Genomic DNA, 12247 nt, shown 5'->3' on the forward strand with positions numbered 1-12247 from the left:
CAGCCTGTCTCCAGTTACTGTTGACGAGTCTCTCAAACTGAGTGGAGCAGAAATACCCACAGACATGTATGTGGGTGGATCTGTTTGGGGTGTGGTATAGATGAGTGGACAGATGGGAGGATGGATAAGTGGTTGGATGGACTGACGGATAAAGTAGAATGTTGCATGGGTTGGTGATGGGAAATAAGTGGACGGATGGATAGGTGATTGGGTGAATAAATGGACAAATGGGTTGCTGGACAAGTGGATAGGTAGAGGAGGAACAGGTGGGGATATAAATGGACAGATGGATGGCTTGGGGGATGTGAGGATGGATGAGTGGCCAGGTTGATGGATGAGCTAATGGGAAGACTAAAGAGTAGGTATAATAAATGATAGATAGAGCTATGGATGGGCTTCCCTGATAGCTCAGTTGGTAAAGAATCTGCCTGCAACACATGAGACCCGGGTTTGATTCCTGAGTCGGGAAGATCTGCTGGAGAAGGGATAGGCTACCCATTCCAGTATTCTTGGGCTTCCCTTGTGGCTCAGCTGGTAAAGAGTCTGCCTGCAATGCAAGAGATCTGGATTTGATCCCTGGGTTGGGAAGATCCCCTGGAGAAGATAAAAGCTACCGACTCCAGTATTCTGGCCTGGACAATTCCATGGATTGTATGGGGTCACAAAGAGTTGTACACTACTGAGCGACTTTCACTTTCACTTTTAGAGCTATGGATAGACAGACAGATAGATGGGTGGTGGTGGGGTTTCCATATGGATAGGTTGGTAAATAGGTGTATGGGGTTAATATACAAATGGATGAGTGAATAGGTAGGTGAGTTAATGACTAGATGGATAGTTGACTAGATGGTGAGTTAATGACAGACAGACCCATCTAAATGGATAGATGGGTAGGTAGAAGGAAGGGTAGAGAAATTGGTTGTGTGTGTGGAAGAATGGATAGGTGGGCAGTGGGTATGGGGAGGGATGGAGACATGGACAGATCAGGATTGTGATGAACAAATGGAGGATTACATGGGTGGGGAAGTCCATTGAAAGGCTAAAATTGGTCCTGCATTACTGCTCCCCCATTCCCACATACCTTTAATTACTAAAGGTGAGGCATCCTCTGTGTGCCATGCCCCTCTCACATCACTCAATGTAATCTTCCCAATGACACTCATGTTGGGGTAACTCCATGGACAGCAAAGAAAACGATGAAAGTCACTTGCTCAAGGACACAAATCAGTGGCACAGCTGGGGTTTGAACCCACCCATGTCTCAGGCACTCTTGCTGTCCAGGAGCAGAGCCCTCTAGGGAAGGAGGCATGATTTGAGGCTCCTGGATGTGGACAAATGGGGGAGACTGCACCTCAGAGTGGAGACTGCCTGAGGGAGAGCGTGCTACCTGGCCTTGTCCCCGTCTGTACTCCTCTTATACTCGCACCCCTATTTCACATCTGAAAACGGAAGACAGTGCTCCAGTCCCACAGCAGGTGTCTTAGAGCTGGACTCTAACCTAGGACCGCCAAGGAGCAGCTTTGGGGGTTTGGCATCTAGAAAAATGCCCCCCCACCAATCCCCCGCCTCCTCCAGCCTAGGGGGCAGGGTGGGGACACAGCGCTGCATCATTCCCCATGGCACTCTGCGCTCTGGGGCCATTAACCGATGCTTCCCCATCGATCGATCTGCTAAGTGCTGCTGATTCAGACGGGTGGGGGTGGGGGCCCTGGGGGCAGAGGGGGTAGATCTGGGCAGGAAGAGGGGGCAATCCAGGAAGGAGGTGGGGAGAATTGGCAAAGCTCCCTGCCACCCCCATTTTCCAGATGACGCGACTGAGGCCCAACCAGCTTTGTAGGAGGCGGAGTCTCCCCAGGGTCCTTCTCAGGCTGTCCTAGGGGAGGGGGCTCTGGGAGCCACAAGGCCCCTCCCTGCCTCTCCCTCCATCTCCCAGCAAGCTCAGAGGGGCGGGGAGAGAGAGCCAGAGGAGGTGGAGAACTCGGAGCAGCTCTGCAGAGGGGGGCAGGAGCTCCGGTGTTTGATACCCCCAGCCCCACCGCTGTTGCTGCTGCTGCAACGGGGACATAGGTGAGGACGGCCCTTGGGGAAGGGGGAGGGGGCCACCAAGAGTGCTGTCCTTGTCCTTGCCTGATCCAGCCCCCGTGCCCTAGCCCACCCTGGGACAGTCCCAAGGGTCCCGCTGGACCGTGTCCTTCCAGAGCCTGCTTCCAAGGACCCAGCCCCCTCCTCCTGCCTGTGCTGCCTTCTCCTCTCCCAGGCCCGGCTGTGGCTGCTTCTCCTCTTCCTCCTCCAGCTGCCAATGCTGCTTTTGCCGATGCCCAGCACACACCGCCAGCCCCTCGGGGTGTGGTTTCCCTAGACCAGCCCCCAACGGTAGGACGCAGCCTGATCCTAGCCTTCCTCGTGGGCCTCCTGCAAGGCCCAACAACCCCCTTCCTGAGACACACCCAACTTCCTTTCAACACCCCACCCCGTTCTCTAGTCCGTTTGGAGGGGGACCGCCCCCCCTTCCTCTTCGCCTTTTTTAATTCTCTGGGAGCTCCGGGGCTGTGCCCAACTTCCTTCCAATTGAGTCCCAGCCCTGAGGGGTTTCCTAGGTCCCTTCCCTCCCCCCAGAACTCTCGAGAGCGTGGACCAGGCTTTCTCAGCCCCACCAGATACCCTTCTCTCTCAGACACATCGGCCTTTGCAAAATAACCTGGCCCCATATCTCCCCTTTTAGATACCCCACCCCCTTCTCCAGCCCTGCTAGGGTCCCTACCTCTCCTTCCTTCCCTAGAACTCTTGTAGAGTGTGGACACACCACCCCCAGGCTGTTCTTGGCAGCTCTAGGCACTCAAGACACCTCTCAGCCTCTTTACAACTTCCTGGCTCTGTAGTCACCCCTTAGATGCACCAACCCCTTTCCTAGACCCACGAGGGGGCTCCAATCCCCTTATCTTCTCCCCAGAAGTCTTGAGAGTTTGGACGGCCCTCCTCAACTCTCTCAGACCCTCTACAATCCCCTTCCAGACACTCTCAGCCTCTTGCAAACACCTCTGGTTCTGTTTCTACCCCTCTGGATGCCCCAATCCTCTCTCCAAGCCCACTAACTGGTTCCAATTCCTTCTTCCTTCCCTCAGAATTCTTGAGAGTATGGACAACTCCCCAGTATTTCCTGCTCCTTCCTAGACATCCCCAGATATCTCTCAGAATCCTCTAGAGCTGTCTCAGTCTCTCTGAACCCTCCCTCGGATCCTTCTTGGCATCTGTAGATGCCCCCTTTCTGCTCCTTTCCATGTTCCCTAGCCCCTTCTTACCCTCTCAAGACACCCCCCTGGTCCCTCTAAGACCCTCTACATCCCCCCAAGCCCTTGCCCATCTCTCTATCTCTAGTTCCTCCTTCTGGTTCCTCTTGGCCTCTCTAGACACCCCCCAGTTTCCTTGTGAGAGTGGCCCAGGGCCTCTCCAAGCTTCCACCATCCTGGAGACAGCCACATTTTCCTAAAGGCTTCCCCCCAAGTCTCCGCGGGCCTGGGGCACGGCAGGATGGCGGCAGGCGTGGCCACCTGGCTGCCTTTCGCACGGGCAGCTGCTGTGGGCTGGTTGCCCCTGGCCCAGCAGCCCCTGCCCCCGGCGCCGGGGGTGAAGGCATCTCGAGGGGATGAGGTTCTGGTGGTGAATGTGAGTGGTCGGCGCTTTGAGACCTGGAAGAACACGCTGGACCGCTACCCAGACACTCTGCTGGGCAGTTCAGAGAAGGAATTCTTCTACGACGCCGACTCAGGCGAGTACTTCTTTGACCGCGACCCGGACATGTTCCGGCACGTGCTGAATTTCTACCGCACGGGCCGGCTGCACTGCCCGCGGCAGGAGTGCATCCAGGCCTTCGACGAAGAGCTGGCTTTCTATGGCCTGGTACCCGAGCTCGTGGGCGACTGCTGCCTCGAGGAGTACCGGGACCGCAAGAAAGAGAACGCCGAGCGCCTGGCAGAGGACGAGGAGGCCGAGCAGGCCGGGGACGGCCCAACGCTGCCGGCCGGCAGCTCCCTGCGGCAGCGGCTCTGGCGGGCCTTCGAGAACCCACATACGAGCACCGCAGCCCTTGTGTTCTACTACGTGACCGGCTTTTTCATTGCCGTGTCGGTCATTGCCAACGTGGTGGAGACCATTCCGTGCCGTGGCCCTACACAGCGGCCATCAAGGGAGCAGCCCTGTGGCGACCGCTTCCCACTGGCCTTTTTTTGTATGGACACGGCCTGTGTACTCATATTTACGGGTGAATACCTCCTGCGGCTGTTTGCTGCCCCCAGCCGTTGCCGCTTCCTGCGGAGTGTGATGAGCCTCATCGACGTGGTGGCCATCCTGCCCTACTACATTGGGCTCTTCATGCCCAAGAACGAGGATGTCTCAGGCGCCTTTGTCACCCTGCGGGTGTTCCGGGTGTTCCGCATCTTCAAGTTCTCCAGGCACTCACAGGGCTTGCGAATTCTGGGCTACACACTCAAGAGCTGTGCCTCTGAGCTGGGCTTTCTCCTCTTTTCCCTTACCATGGCCATCATCATATTCGCCACTGTTATGTTTTATGCTGAGAAGGGCACAAACAAGACCAACTTTACTAGCATCCCCGCGGCCTTCTGGTATACCATTGTCACCATGACCACACTTGGGTGAGTGCAGACCCTGTGTGGGGAGCTGCCCGGTCAATCAATTATACTCACCTTTTCTGTAAAATTAAAAAAGGTTAGATCAATGATCTCTTTCTCTATTTGAGCTCCAATCTGTCATCTGTAAAATTGAGGGAGTTGGATTAATCTCCAAATCCCTTCCACCTCTGACAATGCCTTTATTTTCCCTGTCAGTAGACTCGGATTCCTGGATGGTCTTAGCTGCACTGTTTCTGTTGACATTTCCCCCCCGGGCCAGTTTTCCCCTCTGCAAAATGAGAAATGATAACCCCTTCAACATCCAGATGGGCTTTCCTGGTGGCTCAGTTGGTAAAGCATCTGCCTGCAACATGAGAGACCTGGGTTTAATCCCTGGGTCGGGAAGATCCCCTGGAAAAAGAAATGGCAACCCCCTCCAGTACTCTTGCCTGGAAAATCCCATGGACAGAGGAGCCTAGTGGGCTACAGTCCATGGGGTCGCAAAGAGTCAGACGTGACTGAGCGACTTCACTTTCTTTCTTTCACCATCCAGGGTGGACTCAGTCACATTGTGAAAATTCTCATCATGTTTCTGGTGCAGGGTAAATAGAAATTAGCTTTCTAGCCCCCTCTTTTCCATCTTGAGGGCCCATGTCTCCCAACTCTTTAGATTCATCAGCTGTGTGGGGCAGTACCTTTGTGGCTTGGTGATTCCTTGATGTTTCCCCAGAACAAGATATTTTCAGTGTTTTTTTTTTTTTTTTTTTTTTTAGTCCTTGAGAGGAAATGGGATAAAAGCATCAGATGAAATCATCAAACTTATTTTATTCTTAAAGACTTTGTCTAGGGCAGATACTGTGATCCTTTTCTAAATCTCTATCACTGGGAATCGGTAGACAGTCGCTGCTTGGTATCTGTTGAGTGAATGCCTTAGGATTACTCAGTACCTTAGTAGAGGTACAAAAAGTTTATTTGAGGTTTCTAAGAAAAATTCTAGTTGGGGGTTCACGATTATATCGACAAATACTGAGCACTGAGAACAGGTTGGAACTGAGTATTTTGATATCTTTTTGTCCTATTCAGTCTTCACAACAACCCGGGGAGGGTGTCTCATAGTTGAGGACATAGTCTGACACATCACAGAGCCAGAATGGTCAAGTTGAAGAGACTTTTAAGTGAGTCAAAGGAAAGAAATAAGAAAGAAGTATCCTGGGAGTGGGAGAGGTTGCGGGGGGCAGGCACAGCCGGAGCAAAGGCCTAGAGGCTGAAGACTGCAGAGGCTGCGTTTCTGTGGAGCGGATCTGGTTCTGTGGTTAGAACAAAAGTACACTGTGTGATCTTGAGCAAATCAGTTATGGAACCTCTCTGAGCTTCACCCCCTCACCCCCAACCAAACAAGTTGGTAAGATTGGCTCTGCTCCATCTCCATCGGAGGGGGAGGGGCATGGTATGGAGAAAGAGAGGGAGGAGTTTCAAGACTCCCCCCTATTTTTTTCATATGAGGACAGTTTCAAGGCTTCCCCTGGGAGAATAAGAAGGGATCCTACCTAGAGAAGGTAAGACACACGGGAGCAACACCAACAGAGAACTGCTCCTATGACTCAGAGCCCTTTAGCTGACTTGTGGTGGTGGGACTCTGTCTGGGAGGCTATATTTACTGCCTGTGACTTCCTCCTTCTCTCCTATTCTGGGTATTAATAGATTTCTAGCTGACTCAAATGCCCAGTGCACAGCTTGGATGGGGGCAGCAGACAGTAGGGGCTGAGGGCCCATTTCTCACTTGACCCCTACTGCTGGCCAGGGAGGTCATTCCCTACAGTTTGCAGAGCAAGAAACTGAGAGTTTGAGTGCCTGGCCAGGGTTGCAGAGTGAGTCAGGTTGGATGGGATTGGGTGGGGGACTGAGGGGTGGGTGGGCATATTTCTTGACCTTGGCTTACCTCCCCTGGTCCCAGCTATGGAGATATGGTGCCCAGCACCATTGCTGGCAAGATTTTTGGATCCATCTGCTCACTCAGTGGCGTCTTGGTCATTGCCCTGCCTGTGCCAGTCATTGTGTCCAACTTTAGCCGCATCTACCACCAGAACCAGCGTGCTGACAAGCGCCGAGCACAGCAGGTAACTGCACCTTCCACCTGAGTACCTACTATTCCCCACACCCCAAGCCAGTCTCCTTTTGTTTGCCCGCCTGATCTTTTCTCCTCCTCTCTCTGTAGAAGGTGCGCCTGGCAAGGATTCGGTTGGCAAAGAGTGGTACCACCAATGCCTTCCTGCAGTACAAGCAGAATGGGAGCCTTGAGGTGGATAGGGGCTCAGATTGGGGTGAGAGGTGAGCAGCGACAGGAGGTGGAAGGGGCTGACCCTATCCCTCTGCTCTATCCACTCCAGGACAGTGGCGGTGGGGAGGAGCAGGCACTGTGTGTCAGAAACCGCTCTGCTTTCGAGCAGCAACATCACCACTTGCTGCATTGTCTAGAGAAGACGACGGTGAGGCCTAATGAGAGGTGGTATGGCAGAATGAAGGGGGTCCCTTTTCCACCAAGCTAGCTCCCTCCTGTAATGGGAGGCTTACTACTAACTGTAGAAATCACACAGGGCTTCCTGGAAGAGGCCCCAGTAGAGCTGAGTCTTGAAGGGTGGGCAGGGGAAGGGAAGAGAGAGCAACTGACAGAAAGGAATGGCCTGAGCAAGGGCCTGGGGGTGAGGTCAGTGTCTGTGTGGTGCCTTGTGATCATGCCTCCATTCTGCCCACAGTGCCATGAGTTCACGGACGAGTTAACCTTCAGCGAGGCCCTGGGTGCTGTCTCGCTGGGTAGTCGCACCAGCCGCAGCACTTCTGTGTCCTCCCAGCCAGTGGGAGCTGGCAGCCTGCTATCTTCTTGCTGCCCCCGCAGGGCCAAGCGTCGTGCCATCCGCCTTGCCAACTCCACTGCCTCGGTCAGCCGTGGTAGCATGCAGGAGCTGGACACACTGGCAGGGCTGCGGAGGAGCTCTGCCCCTCAGAGGTGAGGACCCCCACCTGCTGTGCCCCACTTTCCCCAGGGAAGCTCAGAGCTTGGACCACAGGATCTGAGATTTCATGACTGCAGATCTCGCCAGTCGAGCTCAAATCCAAACTCCTCCATGCTGGAAGTTTGCTTATCTTGTTTGGAATGCCTCATTTTTCATTTGCACTTTCAACAAACATTTATGAGCACCTACTGTATGCTAGGTACAGTTTGGGGCATTCTGGAGTTCATTTTAGTTTAGGAGTTTAGTTCAATTTAGGAGGTGAATAAAACAGACAGAAATCCTGACATTATGGAACTTATATTCTAGTGGGATGAGACAGTTAAAAAACAGAAGCACAGATGGTGCAGTGTGTTCTATTTATTTATTTATTTCTGGCTGCACTGTGTCTTCGTTGCTGCGCACTGGCTTTCTCTAGTTGCAGTGAGCAGGAGACTTGCTCTTCATTGTGGTGTTCAGGCTTCTCATTGTGGTGGCTTCTCTTGTTGTGGAGCAGAGTCTTCTAGGCACGTGGGTTTCAGTAGTTGCAGCACATGGGCTCAGCAGTTGCGGTGTGTGGGCTCCAGGGTGTGTGGGCTTCCACAGTTGCAGCACACAGCCTCAGTAGTTGTGGCCCATGGGCTTAGTTGCTCCACAGCCTGTGGAATCTTCCCGGACCAGGGACTGAACCTCTGTCCCCTGTATTGGCAGGTGGATTCTTATCCACAATGCAGTATGTTATGTGCCAAGGAGAAAAATAAATCAGGGATGGGGGATAGAGAGTGTAGAACAGGGTGTGATGCAAGTTTTAATAGTGTGGTTGGGGAAGGTTTTGCTGAGATGACGTTGGGAGTTGAGCCCTGAAGGAAGAGAAGGAATGAGCCATGTGGATATCTAGAGAGAGCTTTCCAGGTAGAGCAAACAGTCTATGCAAAGACCAAGAGGCAGGAATGGGTCTGCAGATTAGAGGCACAACCAGGAAGCTTCTGCATGTAGAGTGGAGTGAGTGAAGGGAAGAGTGGGAGGAGGTAAAATCAGAAAAGAATAGGGACCAGATTGTGTCATCTTCCTGTAGACTGTTGTGAAGACTCTGACACTGTAAGGAGTAACCACGATAGAGAACACTTTTATGTGTGTGCTCATTGTGTTCCAGACACTATTCTGAGCACTTTGTACCATTTATTATCTTATTTAATCCCCACAACAACTCTCTGAGGTAGGAAATATTATTTCCATGCTCCAGATGAGAGAAGACAGTTTTAGAGTGGTTAAAGTGGGGTTAGGACTATTTGACTCTAGAGCACTCACTTGGCACCACCATAATTGAGGGTGCAGGGGAAGCACTGAGCTCAGGGCCAGGGACCCAACAGGCACTCAGTAAATGTCATGATTGCTGTGGCAAGTATTAAGATGACTTTTTAAGAACCTTCCATATTCCCACCCTTATCCACAGCCGCTCAAGCCTCAATGCCAAGCCCCATGACAGCTTTGACTTGACCTGCGACAGCCGGGACTTCGTGGCTGCCATCATCAGTATCCCCACCCCTCCTGCCAACACCCCAGATGAGAGCCAACCTTCCTCCCCTGGCGGTGGTGGTGGTGGGGCCAGCAGCACCCTCAGGAACTCCAGCCTGGGTACCCCTTGCCTCCTTCCCGAGACTGTCAAGATCTCTTCCCTATGACAGGCAGGCCTGCCCATCCAGAGTGCCCTCCCAATTCTTGGGGACTCCTTTCCAAAGCCATATTTTGGGAAGGTGGAGAGAAGGGCAGGCCTGGGGACCCCTTCTGCCCCCCCACTGAGAACTATGCAATGGAGTTTCATGGAATGGCCTACCTGGTGGGGAAATAGCCAGGGAATGGAAAACTTCCCCTACCCCAGACAGTTTCCCTTGTGGGAGCTGAAGTGCTGGGCTTCCTCAGACCCTCAACTTCCTTGCCCCAGCACACTGGGACTGGCCTCTCTACCCAAGCTGGCCTCCTGCATGCTCCTCCCCTCCCCAGTTCTGACACAAGAAGGAGAGGTGAGACTTCCTCTTCTCTCTGGCTGAGCTATGGAGGTTTGGGGGTTCAGAGAAGAGAACTCTCACTGATGATCTGGCCTCTAGAGGAAGACCCCACCCTCCACCAGGCCCAACAACTCCCAAACTCTGAAGCTTGGACTGCAACCACAGGTTTCATAGGCTGTGGTCTCAGCAGTGACCTGCCACCCCTAAACCTTGGCTGAGGGGTTAGGCTGCCTTTCCCCAAACACACAGATAGCACAAACACCAATCCCCTTCCCTGGCTGCTGGAAATGGGTCCCCACAACCCTGTCCTCCACTGGGTCACCAACAAACTCTAGCAATAGCAGCTGCTGCTGTGACATTATGCAAAGCCTCTGCCCAGTTTGCTGCAGCATTTACATCTGCCCTAATCACAGGGGCCACATCTAACTATGCCTCCTTCTCTCTTCTCTGGTTTACCTCCTTCCTGGGTTGGGCTGGAGTCTGGACTGGCTGAGATAAAGGTCTGGCAGCCAGCAAGAACTGGGCTGTGTTTAGAGATCATGGGCTGACTCCATGTTCTTGGGCAGGAGTCCAGAAGTGTCAGGGACTGAGGCCCAGCTTATTCCTGAACTCTAGGAGTTGTAGGTGGCAGGAGAAACTTCTTGACCTCCTTCTCCAACCCCACAATGCCTTTTCACATATTCCGCTCTCTTCTCCCTCTTGGGTCACCTTCCAGAAGTCTCTGTCTGCTCTCAGGCTGAAATCTGGCATCATCTCAGGTTCCCTGTCCCCAGCACTGTCCCTGTGGAGTTGGTGGCTGACAAAGATGTAGTTTCCATCAGTCAATAAAACCCGAGAGGAGAGATGAGGATGAGCACCTCCTGGCTCTGTGGATTTGGGGCTGGGTTGGACTGGGAGGTTGAAAATACTCCAATTTCAATTCCTTTTAACTAGTAGAAGGGCTGTTGTGGGAAAAGTTATGGGAGGTGCATGGTTGCTGGTGTATTTTAGAAGACAGGAATCTAGGAGAAATGGAAGAGGATGCTTAGAAGAGGTAAATCTACAGCCAGTGAGACAGACTAGGAGATCCTGAGACATGCCCCATGAACATAATTTGCTCCAGCCCCCTCACTCACAGATAAAGAAACTGAGAACCAAGGCAGCACACACTTGCTTAGAGGAGACTTAAAACTAGGCTTCCTGGCAGCAAACAGCTTTGAATTAAACCCTGATGAAAAGCATCTCTCTGTTTGGCGAATTCCACTTCCTTGTGGATGTCCCCTACCTTTATTCTCTCTTTTGGGCCACTGGATATTCTAGACTAGTGTAACTGAGCTTTGTGAAGCACAGAGAAGACACCCCTTGGATTCAGGGTGACATGGATTCCAGTCCCTGGGTGAGAGGATCACTTATCTTCTCTTGCCTCAAGTTGCTAATCTGTGAAATAATCATTCATTTATGCACCAAATATTTATTAACTGCATATCATGTCCTAGCCCTAGGTGTACAAAAATGGGCAAACTAGACAGCTCTGATCTACAGGAATGAGTGTGGAAGGCAATTACAACATAGTGTAGTAGAACCAAGATTAATGGATGGCAGGAGAATCTAACCTGGCCGAATTAATGAATTGGAATTGGCCAGGCAAAAGACCAAAGAGTGGAACGTTTTAGGCAGAGGGAACAGCATGTTCAATGACCTGGAGGTTAGAGCACCAGCTCAGGGCCTTGGGAAACTGAAGTGGCTCAGCACAGCTGGTGAGAGTGTGAGGCTGTGACGGAGGTGAAGATATAGGCCAGATAACAAAAGGCCTTTGAAGCTATGATACAGATGTGGACTTCATCCTAAGGATAATGGGGACCTCTGAAGGCTTATAAACAGGAAAGTCATCCTGAGGTTTTTCAGAAGGATTATTCTGACTGTGGGGAGTGGATTACAGAGAACCAGTCTTGGAGGAAGAAAGTGATGAGGCTTTTGCAGGTGTCCAGCTGGCAGATGATAGTGGTTTAGACCAGGTGGGTGGCAGCAAGAGTTAGAAAGTCAAGAGATTGCAGAGACAGGATTGGCAAAACTTGGGGTTGACAGGTATGTGGGATTTGAGGAAGAGGAAACAGGGTTAACTCCCAGGTTTCTGTCTTGGGCAAAGTCTAGAGGGGGGTGCCATTCATTCATTGGCAAAAGGAACATCAAAGCTGTTGAATACACAGTGACAGGCACATAGTACTTGGTGAAGGTTGACTACAATTATTATCATAAGTTCACTTCTAGATGTATAGTGCTGGACAAATATTGGGTAAGTGAGATGGTCATGAGAAGATTCAGTGTGATAATTTGCATAGGCATTTGGCACAGTGCCCTAAACACAAGAAGCTCAGTAAACGTGAGTCTTCTCCTCTAATTTAGTCTCATAAGCAGAAAATACTATTATAGTCTTTATTACTGACACCTTTCAGGGAAGACCTTTAACTAGGGTTGGCATCTGAAGGGAGAAGGTTAGGTGGCACTGAAGAGAGTTATATGATGGCCTATTATATGGCTTGGCTCCTAACACTGGCAAGGAGCCCTCGCATCTCACAACACTTTCTTCGTTCATGAGCTCAACTCACCCCCATAACTAGAGGTAGTCTGGGAAGGCGTTATCATTCCTGTT

The 12247-nt window shown here is 51.8% G+C and overlaps 1 protein-coding gene across 2 annotated transcripts; it reads left to right on the forward strand.

Annotated features, from left to right (window-relative positions):
* Window positions 1-1955: 1955 nt before the first annotated feature.
* KCND1 (potassium voltage-gated channel subfamily D member 1) lies at window positions 1956-10474 on the forward strand. 2 transcript variants are annotated; one of them, XM_070290072.1, is made up of 7 exons: window positions 1956-2067; window positions 3572-4649; window positions 6580-6742; window positions 6841-6924; window positions 7013-7111; window positions 7379-7629; window positions 9066-10474. In XM_070290072.1, exons 2-7 carry the CDS (start codon window positions 3796-3798, stop codon window positions 9292-9294), a joined length of 1680 nt encoding a protein of 559 aa, XP_070146173.1. In that variant the 5' UTR covers window positions 1956-2067; window positions 3572-3795; the 3' UTR covers window positions 9295-10474. The 2 variants fall into 2 exon arrangements, with proteins under 2 accessions (XP_070146173.1, XP_070146172.1); XM_070290071.1 differs by having other exon boundaries at window positions 1994-4649.
* The last annotated feature ends 1773 nt before the right edge of the window (window positions 10475-12247 follow it).

Source organism: Ovis canadensis, chromosome X (genome assembly GCF_042477335.2).
Source record: "Ovis canadensis isolate MfBH-ARS-UI-01 breed Bighorn chromosome X, ARS-UI_OviCan_v2, whole genome shotgun sequence".
Classification (NCBI taxonomy): Eukaryota; Metazoa; Chordata; class Mammalia; order Artiodactyla; family Bovidae; genus Ovis; species Ovis canadensis.